General features: G+C 49.3%; 2 protein-coding genes across 2 annotated transcripts in view; one reads left to right on the forward strand and one right to left on the reverse strand.

The window, feature by feature from the left end:
• Positions 1-186: 186 nt before the first annotated feature.
• TSNAXIP1 (translin associated factor X interacting protein 1) lies at positions 187-18,504 on the reverse strand (the record flags this gene model as incomplete). The annotated part of the gene is given in 20 exon segments (XM_082862298.1): positions 187-207; positions 211-427; positions 638-744; positions 839-965; positions 1,174-1,283; positions 1,384-1,446; positions 1,450-1,530; positions 1,684-1,809; positions 1,978-2,105; positions 2,182-2,272; positions 2,275-2,337; positions 2,409-2,518; positions 2,521-2,577; positions 3,000-3,135; positions 3,471-3,667; positions 4,234-4,327; positions 5,484-5,613; positions 5,743-5,855; positions 13,701-13,803; positions 18,365-18,504. Coding segments are annotated over 20 exon segments (2,214 nt in total).
• Positions 18,505-19,226, forward strand: part of RANBP10 (RAN binding protein 10) — a 64,230-nt gene continuing 63,508 nt past the window's right edge. The window contains exon 1 of the mRNA XM_082862297.1: positions 18,505-18,808. Coding sequence (XP_082718423.1) covers positions 18,574-18,808 — 235 coding nt within the window. The 5' untranslated portion in view covers positions 18,505-18,573. The remainder of the gene's footprint in view (positions 18,809-19,226) is intronic.

Genomic DNA, 19,226 nt, shown 5'->3' on the forward strand with positions numbered 1-19,226 from the left:
ATCAATAAAATGTCACAAACAGAATATGCTGTGCTTTGGTGCATGTTCTGGGACCAGCCAAGCAGCGACCAACCACCCTTCCCTTGACTCCCCAGCATAACCTAGAGAATAGCATGGGTTCAGACAATTTTATAACAACAGTCAGAGGTTAGCAGGATGGGAGCACTCAGGCTGCCCACAGTGGCCTCAGCTTGCAGGTTCCTGCTCTCAGGGCCCCATACGCCTAACATCACTCATCTGAAGCTGTTCCAGTGCAGCCTGGAGCCTTATCACAATGCCTTCTTCCTTTTCCTCGCCCTCTTCTGGCAGTTCTGTCATGGGGAGCTGGAAGGCCTGGCTCAAATAGCTGTTTAGGGTCTGCTTGTCCAGGCTGGGATCAATGTTCATCAAGGCCTCACGTACCTTGGGTAGGGTCACCTCATCGTGGCTGCCCCCACAAAGAAAGAGAGAGATAGACCTTGACTGTCCTCTCTGTACCTCAGACCCCAAGATGCCCTCTCCCAGGCTTGAGCAGTATGTAGTGCCCAGCAGCAAGCTCGGTGCATAGGGAGACCTGGGGCTTGAGGTGATACTCTGTGGCCCAGCCTGTAGGACTTGCCTATGACTAAGTGAGCCTGAGGTCCCCAGGGTCACTGACAGTTCCAGGTCCAGCTCCTGCTTTAACTCCTGTAAGTATTCATCCTTTTCATCCATGTACTGTTCCCACAGCTTTTGTACAAAGGGCACGCTCTGGCCCTCCTTGTCCTGGGAAGGGGCCACAAGGCAGGGTGAGAGTACACGGGCTAGGGTCCAGCAGAGGCTAGGGCAGGACTGGGCAAGTTCCTGGGCCCCAACCCACCTCCATAAATAATACGCAGTAGTTGAGCAAGTCTGCATTGCTGCTGCTGGGATGCCAGCCCCCTGCCTCCATCAGCTCCTGAATTCTCTCGTCCTTCTTGAAGGGGAAGGTACTCTTGAGGGCAGTGCTGTAGGGAGACACGAGGGCTGACAGGCCTGGCTGATGCCTGCCTACCCATCTCCCCGCACCCCTCTGCCAGCCCCACTGGTGCTCAAAAGGGCAGAATGCACTGAGTCTGGCCTTTTCCCACCAGGCTCCCCTTCCCCCTGCACAGCTAGGAGCTTGGCCAGAGGTCATGCTGGGCTGAAGTTCGGGGTGGCCAACTGGTCTCGCACCTTAACTGCTCCATGGTTAGTAGCCCCTCGTTCTGGCTGTCAGCACTGGTCCTCTCCTTCAGCAGCTGTGCTATTGTCTCCTTCTGCTTGATGTACACACTCTCTTTCCTCTAGGGGGGAAGCGTTGACCATCTTGCTGTTTCCTAGAGGGGTGGGGATAGAGCTGGCCTATGCCGGAGACAAAGGGTGGAGGGCCAGGCCCAAGCTTACCTTTCCCATCAAGACTGCATAGAACTGACTCATGACCTCATTGGAGTGGAAGAGCTTGGTATATTAAAAAATGGTGTAAGCCCAGGCCATGGCATCACCAGGCCCAAAGCGACGCTCCAGGAAATTGAAGAAGAAATCTGGGAACTTCTGCAGGGTAGGGGGAAGACTGCTTGGTCAGCCTGCCCCACGTCTGTTGGCCCTCCTCCCTGTTCCCTAGCACCTTGAGGGACACCCCCACCCCCCCATGCACCAGAGGACTCAGGCAGCCACACCAGGCCAAAATGGCTAGAGAGATCTGACCTGCTCCTCAGTGATACGTTCCTTCCAGGCATCCTTGAGGAGGTTTACCACATCCTTCTTGGTTGGCTTCTTGTTCTGCATGACACCATCAAACCGAAGGAAAGGGGGGATGGATTCCCCATAACCCTGTATGGAACCATGTCAGCTTATCTCTGGGCCCCTCTGTAGCCCCACCAGCAAGCAGGGCAGAGCCCCAGATAGTTCCCCCAGAACCTCAAGTCTTCTCAGCAGCAAGAAGACTTCTGGCCATTCTGACTCTGGCCCTAAGCCTCCTGAGCCCAGGGACTCCCCTACCAGACCAGGGAAGAAGTCTTTCTCCTGGAGCAGCCCCTCGCCAATCTCCAGGAGCACATCCACCAGCTGGTCGCTGTTCTTGCCCTCGGCCAGCATTTGCCAGCGATCTCGTCCTCCAGCCACCACATCTGCAGACGGGGAGAGGGAGCTGGAGTCCAGACCACGCACTTGAGCAGTCCCTAGGGCTCCCATGGCCAGCATTACCTTCACACTTGGACCAGTGTGGCCGCGGTATGGCTGTGCGCTGGATCTCCTGCAGCTCGGAGTAGAACTGGTCCTGCTCCTTCAGCTCGTGGGCAACTGCAACAGCATCTTGTGCTCCTTGCAGAACTCTTCATAGTCGTCTCTCAGGCTGTCCAGCTGTGGGCAGGGTGATTGGTCCTTGCTACTCACCTGCATGGCCCTTTGCTACCCTGCCTGCCCACCAGCACCTGCTCCTGCAGATCCTTGACGGTCTTCTCCTGCATTTCAAAGTCCCTTCTGGGCACCACGTCTCCAAAGTTGGCCTTCATGGTGTTGAGTTCCATCTGCCTGCGGGTCAGTCTTGCCGGGCCATCTTCAGAGCCACTGTTAACTTCACAGGGTCCTCCTTCCAGACACCTGCCAGGGGGCCCGCCAGCTCATGTCACCCTGCCTCTGGTGCCTGTAGCCCAGGGCAGGGTTGAGTGTCCCTTGGGGCATGTCCCAGGTCTTCCTGCTCTCCCAGCTTGGGAACCCCTGAGTCTTTCCACAGTGCTACCAGCATAGGGCTTTGAGCTTAAATAGAGAAGCCCAGGATGTGGAGTACCAGGCCTGTCCTGCCCTTAGGGAGTCTAGGCTGCTTCAGCTGCCAGTGATTGTTTCCTTCGTAAACAAGTCTATGATTCTCAGGCCAGCTCAGAAGATCCATAGACCCAGGTGGCAGCAGGAACATCTCCCATCGTGAATGAGCAGATAATAGGAGAGTTGAATGAATAGGAGTGGTGAGAGCCAGACTCCTCTCCAGCGCCTCTTCAGGGGAGAGAAACCCACCTTGGGCTTACCTGGGGACTGGGCTAGTGACATGTCTTCCCGCTGGTACCGTAGCTCATTCAGGTCTGCAATAGGGATCTTACAGGCATCTTGCTCGCTGAGGTAGCGCAGATACTCCTCAGCCAAGTTCTTCCTCAGTTTGGTCACCTGTTGGGAAAAGAACAAGAAAGGTAGAAGGAGGAGGAGACTGGTCATTCCTGAGAATCCAGCAAAGTGCCGAAGCTTCCTCCTGTGGAGAAAATCTGGCAGCCAAGGAGCGGGACTCTGCTGGCATTTGGGGCCATACCAAGCCAGTGCTGAGCTGAGAAGGAGGGCAGCATGTGGAGAGAGGGGTATGGGGGAGGTGGTGGCTCTGTATATCGTTCCAGGCAGAAGGGTGGAGAGAGCTAGGGGGTCACCCCAGGGCTGAAGGCCTGAAGGTCACCCCTGGGGTGGGAGTGGGAGGAATTCAGGGAGTTGGTCACCACATTACTCCCTTTCACCTCACTCTGCAATGAGATCTTCTCCTCATTCTTCTTATCAATGAGTTTTAGCAAATTCATCTTCTCTTTCTTCAGCATGGAGATTTCATCTCTCTCCTTAGCCCTCATGGCCAGGATCCTCTTGTTGCAGTCCTCATTCACAGTGACAAGCTTCGCCTTCAGGGGCTCCAGAGCCCGAATCTTCTCCCTCTGGTCGGCTAAGCAGGGACAGGTGGGAGAGTCCCTTTGGGGCCATGGAGGACAAACAACCAGGAGACACTGATCCTGAGGTCACAGTGAGTGGCTATGTCCCTTGCAAACTCGAGGAGTCTATACATGCCTGTTCAAAGCATAGCTCCTGCTTAAGTCCTTCTTGCACTTGCTTTTAAACCAGGGGCAGAGTCCCGATGAGGACCACCTATGCCCTTTACCCATACGGCCTTTAGTCCTGCAGCTGCACCATGCCCAGCACCTCCTGAGCCTGGTGAGGGAAGCCCCCTCACTTCCCAGGAGTACACCCTCCCTTCTGGGCTTCACTGTCAATAGAAAAGATGCTCTATTTCGCACAGATACTGCCCCACCATGCTTCCCAAGAATGGGAGGTAGTCAGTTGCCCTGGGGTGCCCTATCACATGACAGTGTAAGCAAAAAGGCTAAGGGGGGCTTGGTGACCTCAAAGCCCAGTTTGTAGCTGCCCCAGCCCTGCTGCAGAACCCAGAAGGTCAGACTAGGATCCTCTCTGCCTCTTCCAGGCTGGGGCCAGGCAGGGAGGCTGCAGTCTTACCCAGAATCACCTCATATGCATTCTTGATGGAGGATAGCAATGGCTTGTATGTTTTGAAGTCCTCTATGAAAAATTCAAAGATTTCTCTGTAAGGCTGGCAAGAAAAGGGAAACTGTCACCTCCTGGCCTATAGCTGCCACCCTCAGTGGGACCTAAGTTTTTCTTTGCTTGGATTAGAAGTGTTCTAGCATGAAGCTGCCAGGCAACTCACATTCAAATAAATGCCACAGGCACCACTGGGGTCTCTCACAGTCAGGGAGCTGAGGGGCAGCTCCGTCCCTCTCAGCTGCTCTCTGGTGACCTCTCCTGGTGCTGTCTCTGAGACCTGGCAGACGACCTGGGTCAGGACCTCCCCCTCTCTACCTGAGCCCCCTCTGGCTCTCCAGGCAGCCAGCCTCCTCCATGCACTGTGCTTCAGCTGGCCTCTTACCAGCACCCCTCCCCATCTTACAGCTCTGTGGGGGCAGGAGAAGGTCTAAGGCTCTAGCTTCCAAGTAGAGGTATGGTTTCCTGTCCCACTCGGACACACAGGAAGCTTTTGGAGGCAACATTGTGTACTGGAATGAGCACAGGCTCCCGAACCAGCCCTGAGTTTGAATCCTAGCTCCACTACTACATAGCCGGATGCCTTCTCTGAGCTTCTGCTTCTTTGTTGGCGAGGTTCCTTTAGCTTGTGAGACCATATCTAAGGCCCCACTCAGAGCCTGGCACACAGACAGTGCTCAGCAAATGCTTCTGTCAGTGACTAAGTCAGAAGTGAGGGATTCCCAGTCATCATTTCCATCTGAGCAGGGATTGGGTGATTCCTTCCCTAATATGCATCAGAATCTAGGTTACATCTAGATTTCTCTCTGTATCTGGCTAAGTTCCTCAAGCTTAGGGCTGTTGTTACTGGGCTGGTAGACATTGTATGACCCCTGCTTGCCCAACTGCCAGGATTTAGGCTCCATTCACTGATACCCAGTGAACCAAGGTGGGTGCTGGGGATCACAGAAGCGACTGGAGGCAGCATTCAGGCCACCTGACTCAGGTAAAGAAACCCAACCCTCAGGAGAGTTTTGGTTCCATGCTGGTAGACTTGCCTGCTCACTGGCTTTGTTAGAGAACAAGTTTCTCTTACCAGGAAGGGGAACCCAAGAGAGCTGGGAAAGGCTGGTCTCACCTGAATGTCTGAAGTGCCTAGTCCTGGTGAGTAAGGTTTCTTCCCAGCCCTGCCCCTGCCCTCCCCCCAGTTATTCTGTGGCTCTGACCTGTAGCCTTAGTTCCTGGGCAGAATCTGTGCCCAGGTCCAGCAGGAGGAGCTCCTTGCGTAGGTAGTTCTCTAGTTGCTCTAGGTACCTTGGCTTGGTAGTAGTGCCCAGGGGCTGCTGCTGCCAGCTACTGCAGGGAGTGGTGGACTGAGATGTGATGGACACCCCACCAGGCCCTTGTGCCCTGGGTCTGGGGCAGCAACACCCCTGCACTGTTTCTGGGCCCAGTCCGTCCACCATCAGGCTAACCCTGGTTTACCCTACTCGTTTCCGGTAGTCATCTGAACAGGGCTTTCGATTATGCAGAATGGTCTGGTCACTGATGTATGTGGGCCTTGGGGACAGGTGGCCACCGATGGAGAACGGACAGGACTATAAGAAGGGACAGGTGGGGTTACCATGACAATATTGCTTCCCTTCCTGATGTTCCTCTCCAGGCTCCTCCTCCACTCCTGGGTTCCCCCCCCAACATCTCTTAATATGGTTCATAATTAAGACTGTGGTCCTTAGAGTTAGAGAGGGATTAGATTAAACCCTAGGGCCCCCTTATTGGTTATGTGACCACAGTCTGAGCCTCAGTCTCTGCATCTGTAAAATGGGAATGGTTGTGCTCCCCATTGCACTGTATTGATGTGAGAATGCAACGAGAAAGAATAGAGAGTGGTTTACACAGACTCAGGCACCTTCTAGGAGCTCAGTAAAGGTGAGTTCTCTTCTGTAGGTTTGTCAGTGAGTATTGAATACCTATGCTATGAAAACAGATATGAGTACTTACTGGGACCATCTCTTGCCCCCACAGCACAGTCCAGCTAAAGAGAGACAGGGGAGGGCAGGCCCAGCCTCAAGCCTGGACTCTCAGGCAGGACTGCAGAGATGCAGCAGGGTGACCTGTGGACCCCGGGAGGAGACTAGGCTCTACCCCCTGGGGGAGGGGGAGGGGAGAGGTGGTAGGGCCCTGAAGCAGTGGGATCTCATTTTGAACCTTGAGCAGGGGTACGGGGTAGTACTGTTTATGAGCTTGTTTTTTCAACTTTTTATGAAATACTCAAAACATGAGAGAAAAAAATGGCTCTCTTACCCAGCGAAGCCTACTTCTGGGGTTCATCCATTCAGTCATTCATTTGTTCATCAAACATTTCTGGGTCCATAGCACATGCCAGCCCCTGCTGGGTTCTGGGACATGAAGGAAGCTGGGGGTATGATGGAAGTGGGACGACAAATGAACTGATAAGCAGGTAGTAACTGAAGCTGATGCAGGTCACAGGAGTGTTGGGGCCCTGACTGGAGGGTGCCAGGGGAGGCTGGTCCTCTTAGAGGAGGAAGTGATGATGTCAGTGATTTCAGTAAAGCTTGAGTGACTTCATGGGAGGAGCTGAGGTCACTCTGGAAGAGAGTGATGTGTCAGGGGAGGTGGGGGGGTGCACAAAGACTGCCTGGGTAGTGCCAATACCTCAGGGAAACAGCAGGAGTTTTGAAGGGCTATGAACAGGGGCCAATGCCCAAGGAGGGCAGGCTGGCTGAGGCTGAGGTCTGGGCTGGCCAGTGCAGAGGGGACAGAGATGAAGCAGCAGCTTCATGCCTAAGGGCAGTCCTCAAAGCCTTACTTGTGACTATGAAAAAGTCAGAAAACTGCTAAGTGTCTAAAAACAGAAGATTCTTATACAGGCATGAAATGTTTACAAAAAGGCTTAACATGCACTATATCTCTAAGGGTTAAGTAAAGCCTGAAATTAGAGAATAAGCACAACCAGGTAAGATGAAAAACCAGAAAAGATGGAGGAAATAATCCAAAAGGTTATCAGTAATTATTCTCCAATGATAGGCCCATGGGTGCTTATGTGTCTGTAATCGTGTATTTTTCAAATTTTTCTACAATGCACATAAGTTACTTTGAAGTTTAAAAGAACATTGAATTATTGAATTCAGTATTAAAGCCTCCTCTGTGGAAGGCCCTGAGCCCAGCTTCCAGGTTCTTCTGAGATGGAGAGAGACTAGGCCTACCACCCATGTCCCACACATCCAGGTTCTAGGAGTCCTTCCAGGCTAATGGTAACTGGCTTCTGACCCTCTTAATGTGGAAAATGCCACTGTTTCCTTGGGCTCTTCTTTGCATTCTATTAGTTCTACCTATTTTTTCTCAATCTTGCAGTCATTCATCCTTTCCCTAAATATTTTGGAAAGTACATAGTAAGCCTTGTTGCTAGGTCCCAGGGAGGACTCCAGCCTCTTGCAAGGGTCTAGGTTGACCCTATCTCTGTACTTCCAGAACTGATGGCATCATACTTCACACTCTTCATAGTCTTTTTTTTTTTTCTAATTGAAGTATAGTTGATTTACAATGTTGTGTTAACACTCTTCATAGTCTTAAGTAACACTCAGCAAATATTGTGGAATAAATATTTAAGGGAGCACAATAATTTAGCTGGATGCAAGGCATAATAAAAACGAAAACGCTACTTATTGGGTGTATATGTTCACACATGCTTTTCCTGGGTCCAGAATGCTCCAGCTTGACTATTCAACCTTAGCATCTCAGGGGTTCTCCTTGATACTCTTCCCAATCCCAGCGCCCACACTTCCCCATCATCACACCCCCATCTTCTCTCAGAAACACAGACTTTGTCTGTCTTGTTTACCACTGTATCCACAGTGCCTGGCACACAGTGGGAATCAACAAATATTTGTTGAATAGATAAAAACATAGGGGGGGAAAGAGAGATGATGAAACAGAATTGTAAAGAGTTTAAAGCCCTCCTATCAAAATAAGCTACATCAAGCAGAGAAAGGTAAAAGACAAATACTAACAGTAATACAGTTGATAATGACAGGTGAGTAGATTTATACATAATTTAAATGGAAATAAAGAAGGACAATCTTTTAATGTATACAAAAAACTAATCGTAGGCCACAGATAAGGTGTTAACACATTTTTAAATGAGAAACTGTATACCTTGCATTTCCTGATATAATACAATGAAATAAGAACTGATAATATAAACATACCTCTAAAACACTTAACCATTTACAGAAATTTAAAAATAAATTAATATTTTTCCCAACCCATTTATTACTTAAAGTAAAAATATAACATGTTATAGAAATGTTAAAATTACATGTTCAAAATGTTTGGGATATGATCAGAAAAGCACTCACAAGTTTTTAATTGCTTAAATCCTTTCACTATCTAAAAATAAATGGTTGGGGCTTCCTTAGTGGCGCAGTGGTTAAGAATCCGCCTGCCAATGCAGGGGACACGGGTTCGAGCCCTGGTCCAGGAAGATCCCAATGCCGCGGAGCAACTAAGCCCGTGTGCCACAACTACTGAGTCTGCGCTCTAGAGCCCGTGAGACACAACTACTGAAGCCCACACACCTAGAGCCTGTGCTCCGCAACAAGAGAAGCCACCGCAATAAGAAGCCTGCGCACCACAACGAGGAGTAGCCCCCACTCGCCACAACTGGAGAAAGCCTGCGTGCAGCAATGAAGACCCAACGCAGCCAATCAATCAATCAATCAATCGTTCTGATGTGCCTAGGGGCAGGACAGGAATAAAGACGCAGACATAGAGAATGGACTTGAGGACACGGGGAGAGGGGAAGGGTAAGCTGGGACGAAGTGAGAGAGTAGTATTAACGTATGTACACTACCAAATATAAAATAGCTAGCTAGTGGGAAGCAGCTGCATGGCACAGGGAAATCAGCTCAGTGCTTTGTGACCACCTAGAGGGGTGGGATAGGGAGGGTGGGAGGGACGTGCAAGAGGGAGGGGATATGGGGATATTTGTATACATATAGCTGATTCACTTTGTTATACAGCAGAAACTAACACAACATTGTAAAGCAATTACACTACAATAAAGATCTAAAAAAAAAAATAAAATCCTTTCACTATTAGGAAAGAAAGCCTCAAGCCTGTGGTTGCCTGAAAAGGAAAAAAATATCATAATAAAAATTTTAAACATAGGAAATAAAAGTAGAAATAGATAAACTGGAAACATGAGAAGCCAAACTTAAAAATCAAGACAGAAAAAGTTTTTTTGAAAGACTATTAAAATTGATGTGATTTTTATAAAAGGACAAAGTAACCCTGGAAGACACCTGGGAAGTTGTCAAAGAAGCACCTAACCTGGTCAGTTAATGATAAGTTTTTCACATTTTCAAGAGCCCAGGCCAACAAGCACATGAAAAGATGCTCAATATCGTTAATTATTAGAGAAATGCAAATCAAAACTACAATGAGGTATCACCTCACACCAGTCAGAATGGCCATGATTAAAAAGTCTACAAATAATAAATGCTGGAGAGGGTGTGGAGAAAAAGGAACCCTCCTACACTGCTGGTAGGAATGTAAATTGGTGCAGCCACTATGGAGAACAGTATGGAGGTTTTTTTAAAAAACTAAAAATAGATTTACCATATGATCCTGCTCCTGGGCATATTTCCAGAGAAAATTGTAATTCGAAAAGTTACATGCACCCCAATGTTCATAGCAGCACTATTTACAATAGCTAAGACATGGAAGCAACCTGAGTGTTGATCAACAGATGAATGGCTAAAGAAGATGTGGTACATATATACAATGGAATACTACTCTCAGTCATAAAAGAGAATGCAATAATGCCGTTTGCAGCAACACGGATGGACCTAGAGACTATCATATTAATGAAGTAAGTCAGAGAAAGACAAATATATAATATCACTTATATGTGGAATCCAAAAAAATGATACAGGGCTTCCCCGGTGGCGCAGTGGTTAAGAATCCGCCTGCCAAAGCAGGGGACACGGGTTCGAGCCTTGGTCTGGGAAGATCCCACATGCCGCGGAGCAACTAAGCCCGTGCGCCACAACTGCTGAGCCTGCATGCCACAATTACTGAAGCCCATGCACCCTAGAGCCCGTGCTCTGCAACAACAGAAGCCACCGCGATGAGAAGCCCACACACCACAAGGACGAGTAGCCCCCACTCACCGCAACTAGAGAAAACCCGCACAGCAACGAAGACCCAACGCAGCCAAAAATAAATAAATAAATTTATAAAAATAAAATAAAATAAAATTTTAAAATGATACAAATTAACTTATTTACAAAACATAAATAGGCTCACAGGCACAGAAAACAAACTTATGGTTACCAAATGGGATAGAGGGGTGGGTGTGGGGGAGATAAATTAGGAGTTTGGGATTAACATATACACACTACTATATATAAAACTGCTAAACAACAGGGACCTACTGTATAGCACAGGGAACTATATTCAATATCTTGTAATAACCTATAATGGAAAAGAACCTGAAAAAGAATATATATATTATATATGTAAAGCTGAATTACTTTTCTGTACACTTAAAACTAAGACAACATTGTAAATTAACCAGACTTCAGTTAAAAACAAACAACCAACCAAAAAACAAGAACAAAAACAAAGGGAGACTAGCCTTGAAAATTTCCTGAGCAGACAAAACCAGTTTAGTCATAGAAATAAAACTTAATTTAGCTTATTTTGGGAGACTTAAAAAATAAAAAAGGCCCATCTTCGTGCTCTGTCTGCCGTTTCTGTAAAGAGAAAAAAGTCACCCTACTTTGATTGCTGGGCATATGCTGCTTTCTTGTCCTGGTTGTTAACAGCTGGTAGGGCCTCCACAAGCGGGTGGTTGGGAGGCGGCGTTCCCGGGAGCTCCGTGCTCTCTGCTTCCCCCTGCAGGTGAAAACGGGAAGGGCGGCCCCGGGGGTCGGGGGCGGCAGGAGACAACAGCGTCCTCTGGTGGTTGAGAACGGTGTTACTGCCGCCGCGCAGAAGAAAGGGAGTGAAAGAGCCTGGCTCCAGGTCCACTGAGTAGGTGGCAGCTGAGGGGGACGGGGAGCAGGCGCCCCAAGTAATCGGATCTTTCGGGACTGTGGCTGTGCTTGGACTCCGCTTAGAGTCCACATACCCCTTTCCCTCCCTGATGTCAGGGTCCCCATGTTTGAAGTACCCAGCCTCACAAAGTGTACAGCTCATGTGTCCCCAGATCCTCCAGACAAGACATACTCGCACAAAGAAAACCACCACAGCCCACAGTTCTGCACTGTGAGCTGGAGTTATAAATTTGCTCAGATGTGTTTTTTCACCTGTAAGAATTGGACAATGGCTGTTTGCTTGTTAAATAGTAATAACAATCTTATGATCATATCAACAAAAGCCCCCAAATCTTAATAACACAGTATTTTTTTTTAATTTCAGGGAAGAATATGCTTCCTTTTTTTTTTGTTTGCCACGCCACGTGGCATGCAGGAATGTGGATCTTAGCTCCCAGACCAGGGATGGAACCTGTGCCCCCTGTAGTGGAAGTGTGCAGTCCTAACCACTGTACTGCCAGGGAATTCCCCAGCATTCATTTTTTTTTTTTTTTTTATTTTAGGTAAGAAGTGGATTTATTTAGAGAGAAACACACTACACAGACAGAGTGTGGGCCATCTCAGAAGGTTAGAAAGGCCTTGGGAGAAACACACTCCACAGAGTGTGGGCCATCTCAGAAGGTGAGAAAGGCACCAGGGTATGGGCTTGTTAATTTTCATAGGGGTGGGTAATTTCATAGGCTAATGAGTGGGAGGAGTATTCCAGCTATTTTAGGAAGGGCCGAGGATTTCCGGGAATTGGGCCATCACCCACTTTTTGATCCTTATGGTCCGTCTTGGAACTGTCACGGCACCTGTGGATGTCATTTAGCTTGCTGATGTGAGCATATACTGAGGCTCAAGGTCTAGTGGAATTCGACTTGTCCGCCATCTTGGACCCACTGGGTTCTAATCAATTTATGTCATGTCCTCGGGCTATGTCATTCTTTCAAAGGTTGTGTGCCCTGCCCCCTTCCCTCCTGTTTCATTCCCCTCTCAGAGATTTTACTCCCATATTCTTATGGGAAGCAGAGGGCGATAGTCTGTCTTCTGTAACTGCTTCCAGGCTGAGTAGGGGCATCAACCCTGTCTGTCAGGGAGTAAAAATCTCTGGATGCCTGATCTAGGGGCCCCAGGGGCAGGGCAGCTCCTTGTTTTAAGTCGGTATGGGCTGGAATCCTCACATAGCCAGCATCTTAATGTGGAACTATTGTAATTGTTTCCGTAGCCTTTCTATGAATCTCCTTGATGATGAACCACTTTTTTTTAACAGCATCAGAGTACAAAAATATAGTTTTAGATGCTATCCCTTCCAAGGTAGTCTCCCAACCATGTGTTAGTTCCCCGGAAGTCGCAAAGAGATGGCACAGAAGACGTCACCAACGGTGTTGATGATGAACAGGAGTTGGTCTAGCTATAAGCTTATCACTGTCCCTTCGTGGTCACCAGCTGAAACTGTGCACGTCAAATACAGACTTGAACCCACGTGGCCGGGACTCAAACCCGGTCAAAACCCTGATTGGGACTCGAACCCTTGTGGCTGGGGCTCAGACCCAGCCAACACCCACAGTCTTCCAACTGAGATCACACACCTGGTTTCAGGACTTAATGAAGCTCAGGTTCTTGACGTCTCATTGCAGAAAGAATTCAGTGAGAGACAAAGTGATAGGTAAGAAGTGGATTTATTTAGAGAGAAACACACTCCACAGAGTGTGGGCCACCTCAGAAGGTGAGAAAGGCCCCCAGCATTCATTTTTATATAAAAACTTTAAAGAACATGAATGGAGGGAGAACCTGTCATGAGGCTGGTAAAGAGTCTCTACCTCCAGTGCAGAGCCAACAGCACAATGGAGAAACATCCTTTACTACTGTCTTCACATACATACAGCAATTATGGTGCACATATACCAGCCACTCAAGTACCACATCAGGCACTGTGGCTGTAAAGACAAAAAGATATAGTCATAGCTCTGAAGGACCTTGACAGATCTGGTGGGACCATCCCAGCACCCAGAAGAATGCCTGGCTCATGGCAGGCTGGATGAAGAAATGAGGTCCACTCCAGAATGCTGCGTTGCAGGGGAAGGTTATCTGCGGGCAGGAGCTGAGTCTCTCTCTGCTCGGGGAGGTCTGGGAAGCCTGTTCCGGTGAGGTGCAGCAAGTGTGCACGTTCCCCCAGCCCAGAGCCTGCTGGGCCTGGCCTCTGAGCCACACTCCCCTAACTGGGGAGAAGCCGCTTGGTGGGGCATGGTTCGGGTGGGTGGTGCTTTTGGGTTGCAGAGAGGGAGGCAGAAAGGATCTGGGGATCAAAATTTAGGGTTCCAACAGGACACGGCCACTAACCAGCAGCGTCTTCCGTTTCTGAGAAAGCTTGCGTTTCTGGGTATTCTTGGCTTCTGTGAGGAAAGAATCATCTACGATCACTCCTAAAGGTCGCAAGTGTGCTCTGCACAGAGAAGGAGAAGGAAGTGGTGGGTGACAGAGTCTTGAGTGGGAAGTACACTTCCACTCTTCCCAGAGCCACAAGACATGGCTTCCTTTCCCCTCAGAGCCAGGCTCTGGGTCTTCCCAGTGCTGCCTCCAGATTCCCAGAGGTGCTGCCAGCAAGCTCCTGGCTCGGGGCCCAAACCATTTTCCCACATTCCCAGAAACCTTCTCATCACTAGAGTCTCAACAACTCCTGCAGTGGCAGGACACCCTCACCACGAACCCAGAGAACCCTGCAGGCCTATACTTCCCTTCAGTGTTTAGCTGTGGCTGTGATGACAGTTCCGTGCATGTGACAGCCACATTCTGGGGGTGTGATACCAAAAGCAGGTGCTATAGGACAAGAAGTACAGGGTCTGGTGTCCAAGAGCCAGGGTGGGAGTCTTGAGCCTCTACTTACTGGCTGATAGGGCCCAGAGGCTGACATCTGTGTTTCCAATAGGGACCCCCTTGGGCAAGTCATTTAACTTCTTTCAGCCCAGTTTCCTCACAAGGAGGTGGAGACAGTTCTTGCATTTTCTATCTCACAATGTCGTGAAGTTTAAGTAAGAGTAAAAGAGATATGCAAAAATAACCTGTAGGGACTTCCTCGGTGGCGCAGTGGTTAAGAATCCACCTGCCAGTGCAGGGGACACGGGTTCAAGCCCTGGTACAGGAAGATCCCACATGCCGCAGAGCTACTAAGCCCGTGAGCCACAACTACTGAGCCTGTGCTCTAGAGCCTGCGAGCCACAACTACTGAAGCCCACACACCTAGAGCCCGTGCTTTGAAACAAGAGAAGCCACGGCAATGAGAAGCCCGCGCACCGCAATGAAGAGTAGCCCCCGCTTGCCACAACTAGAAAAAGCCAGCAAGCAGCAACGAAGACCCAACACAGCCAAAAAATTAAAAATTAATTTAAAAAAACATTAAAAAAAATAAACTGTAAACAGCAAGGAGCTGCAGAGATATTAACTGTGACAGCAGGATGTGGGAAAAGTGGATCATAAGGAACCACTTTTAACTCCTAGGCCTCTTGTGGAGAGCCATCATTGCTCAAGCTAGGAAGGCATTTGGGGGTCTAGAGGAAGGGCTGCCTGTGGGCAGTCAGACTTAGGTGGAACAAAAGGAAGAAGTGATCCCAGTAATCCATGGTGGCGGCAGGTGGGAGTGATTTATGCCACCAGATAGACTTGTGTCTTCATTCCCCTTGCTAGCTGGTGGCCTTGGGTATGCTGTTTAACCTCTTGAAGCTCAGTGTCCTTGTTCATAAAACTGAGACAAGGATTACCCAAACTCCAGGGAAGTTGAGAGCAGTGACGTGATCCCAGTTGGGAAACCCTGTCCTGCAGGGTTCTTCAGTCCTACTTCATGGAGCAGTGACGCCCCAAACTCCAGTTCTCTATTGTCTCTAAACTGAACAAGTGTGAGCAAACCATGTCGAATACGCAGCCGGTGTGGAAAAGGAAAGGCTTTTGCTCAGACGTTTATGGGTTTGAGACAGGATGCAGCAGATCAACCACCTGCTCACTGGGTTAAATCATACCTTCCTGTCAAGACCAGTCAATTTTCTAAACTCTGTTCTTGCTCCTACTGGAACTACCACATGGGGCAAGGTGAGCAAGAAAACTATGGGGAACTCTACAAATCCTGAGAAATTGCCAGATGGAAAATCTCTGTAGGTAACATGTTAGTTTTTTTTTTGTTTTTGTTTTTTTTTGTTTTTTCAGAAAGAACTCAGTGAGAGACAAAGTGATATGTAAGAGGTGGATTTATTTGGAGAGAAACACACTCCACAGACAGAGTGTGGGCCATCTCAAAGGCGAGAGCGGCCGGTAACATGTTAGTTTTGAATGCCAAGGGAGACAGTAGTCAAAAACAGATTCGCAAATATTAATTTTAAAAACATCTGGGGCTTCACTGGTGGTGCAGTGGTTAAGAATCCACCTGCCAAAGCAGGGACACAGGTTCGAGCCCTGGTCCAGGAAGATCCCACATGCCGTGGAACAACTAAGCCTGTGCGCCACAACTACTGAGCCTGCGCTTTAGAGCCCGCAAGCCACAACTACTGAGCCCGCATGCTGCAACTACCGAAGACCACGAGCCACAACTACTGAGCCCGCATGCTGCAACTACTGAAGCCCGTGTGCCTAGAGCCCGCGCTCCACAACAAGAGAAGCCACCGCAATGAGAAGCCTGTGCACCGCAATGAAGAGTAGCCCCCGTTCGTCGCAACTAGAGAAAGCCCGCGTGCAGCAATGAAGACCCAAAGCAGCCAAAAATAAATAAATAAAATAAATAAATTTTAAAACACCTGGTAGAGTCTATACACTTATCCAAAAAGCTTAGGATGTTTCTTTAGTATTATATTAAATATTTTACACCAATTCTCAGAGAGGAATGGGAAATAGATTATCTATATTTCTACTTCAAAGGTGGAGAAAACTCAGTTATTTAACTACTGGCAAGCAGTGGGTTTGACAGGGGGTAAATCCTGGTATTGAGTGAAGTCAAGCTACTGAGTTCCATCCACAAATCTACTGTGCCAGGGATGTGAGGCTGAAAGGAGAAAGCCAATGGGGAGGGGAAACCTGCCACAGGAAAATGCACAATTCAAAGGTCCCTTTATTTATTTTTTTGGGTACACTGTGTGGCTTGCGGGATCTTAGTTCCCTGAGCAGGGATTGAACCCAGGCCCTCGGCAGTAAGAGTGCAGTGTCCTAACGACTGGACCACCAGGGAATTCCCTCAAAGTCCCTTTTAGAGGGTCCTGCTGACATTCGTGTAGTGCTAAGGTCTGGCCCATGCTTCATCATCCTGGCCCTGCTCTAAGGGGAGCTGGAGGAGGACACCCACACTATTCCTCTAAGGGAAGCAGTGAGCTTGGCCCAATATACTATACACCACTAAACACTGGTGAATGAAGAATATGGGCAGGAATGATGTTTTGTACTGTCACCAAATTCAGCATCAGCAATTACATTGTGCTTCCTTCTTAAAATACATGGGGATTCTCTTTCTGAGTCCGTTTCATATCCCTTTCAAACATGATTGCAGTTTCCTAAATCATTCGTGTGTTGGGTAACAACACTCTTTCTCAAGCTTGCTGTCTGGTTTTTGTGATTCATTTCGTGACTTTTCTCGGCTTTGTCTGTCAAGGCGGCATTTAATTTCTTGACTTTTCTAGGCTTTCTCTGTCAAGGCAGCTGACCATGGGGGATTAGAGTTTAGGTGAGATCAGGTTTTTTGCATTAGGAATGAGTAGAAGCGAGAAAGTACATTCATTAAACACTTACTGAATGCCTATTATGTGCAAGAGCTGTCATGAGAGCTTCATATATGCTGCCTAAATTTTCCCAACAGTTTAAGGTGGGCTGTGTCATTCCCATGTTTGAGATATGGAAACAGAGGCCCAGAAATTAAGAGCCTTCTCTTAGCTCTCAGAGCTAGAAAGGTATTTAGCCAAAATTTTTGTTTTAATATGTATACTTTGTGGCTTTCCTGGCTAACGGAGCTTGTTATCATATTTGCAGTGTCCAGATGCTGCACCCCTGAAGACAGGCAGGAGCTACCTTGAGGCCATGGGATGTTCTTGGACTGCTTAGAGATGCTTCTTCGTCATAAGCCAGTGGGTGAAGAGGTTGTTTATCCTTGTGGCTAATATCTCAGGTATGGGTCTCACATGGCTGGGTTCAAATACTAGCTCCATCACTTATAAACATGTGTAAGACACATGATCTCTTCAGGATTCTATTTCTTTATTTGTAAAATAGTGATATTACTACCTCATAGAGTTGTTGTGAGGGTTAAATATGGTGTATAGAGCACTTGGCACATAATACACGCTCAATAAGAAAAAGCTGGCTATTACTAATGATAAAGTGCGCCTGCCCTTTTACTAGAATATAACGACCTTCCTGGGCTGACAAGTCATCTGAGATTCTAACTGTTTCTGCACCACTGATCCTGTGGGGCTGGAGCCCCAAACCAAAGGACAGAGGCAGGAAGTGCAGAGGTCCGAATCAGGTACCATTTCTCTTTCTGGAAGTACTCAAGGCCTCCTCTCCGCCCTCAGTTAGGCCAGTGACTACCTCAACGTGGTCGCGAAGCTGGGGCACTGCGGCTTCGGGGAGTCCATGACCCTAGGGCAGCCGGGCAGCCAGCACCAGTGGCCAGGGAAGCTGTCGTAGTTTACAGCCCGTAGCCATGGCGACCAGGTCCCAGCAGCCCAGCGGAGGGGACGGGGTCAGGATTGTGCCACGCCTCCGAGCCCCGCACCCGCGGGCTGGGAGGAAGGCCAAGTAGCAAAGGTGGACTCGAACCGGGAATAGGGTCTCCTCAGAGTCAGTCACTATAGCGGATATGATCCTAGCGACCAGAACTGAGGCAGGGAGATAAACAGAGGCCATGGGGGAGGGAGGTGAACTGAGAGGCCGGAGCCGCGTTGCCAGCGGGAATTGTAGTTTTCGGTGTCCCAGTGTCTCAGCTGAGCAGGCTTATGGCTGAGCGGGTTTGTACTACATCTCCCAGAGATCCTTACGAGCCCAAGCTGGTCCGCCCCTGGAGAGCTCTGCATTGTGGGAAATGGAGTCCAAAATGTGGCGAGGCATAGTGGTGTCGAAGGAGAGGTGCCAGACTGGGACTCGGTTTCCCTGCGGCCCAGGTTGGCTCGCTGGCCATTGGCTGAAAGAGGCGGATCTGGTCCCGCTTTTCCCCGCCCCCAGTGACACAATAGCAGCTCCCTCCAAGATGGCGGCGGCGACGGCGGACCTGGGAGCTGGGAACCTGCAGGTTGGAGACTCCTCCGGCGGGGGCACTGGATGCGGGCTGCCGTCCCCAGGGGAGCAGGAACTGAGCCGGCGCCTGCAGCGCCTGTATCCCGCGGTCAACCAGCACGAGACGCCTCTGCCGCGTTCCTGGAGCCCCAAGGACAAGTACAACTACATCGGCCTCTCCCAGGGCAACCTTCGCGTCCACTACAAAGGTATTGGCCTGTTTGGTCGCAGGGGGAGAAGGCCAGAGCGTCTGCGGGGTGGGTGTGCTGCCCAGCCCGTGCTCCATCACGTCCCTTACCCAGCTCGAGTGCTCCGGCTTGGGCCTTAGTTCCTGCGGGGTGTCTAGGGTGGTGGGGCTGACCAGGCCAAGGATTGACTGCCTAGTCTGCTCTGCCCTGAGACATCTGATGTCAGGAGAACCGCAGCAGGTGTCCAAACCCAGTGCTGGGCTGGACATTCTTCTCAGGGCCTTCCTGCTTGTTTTGGGGTACCTCCGACTCGAGCTAGGCCCTTCACCACTGCTTAGTTTCATAAGTGTCTGAAGAAAGGGGTGGTCACATCCCCTCCATTAGCCAGAGGCCCATGAGCTTGCTCACCTGCCAGACATCCCAGACAAGGCCTAGGGTT

This window comes from Leucopleurus acutus (genome assembly GCF_964270905.1).
Source record: "Leucopleurus acutus genome assembly, chromosome: 20".
In the NCBI taxonomy this organism is placed as follows: domain Eukaryota; kingdom Metazoa; phylum Chordata; class Mammalia; order Artiodactyla; family Delphinidae; genus Leucopleurus; species Leucopleurus acutus.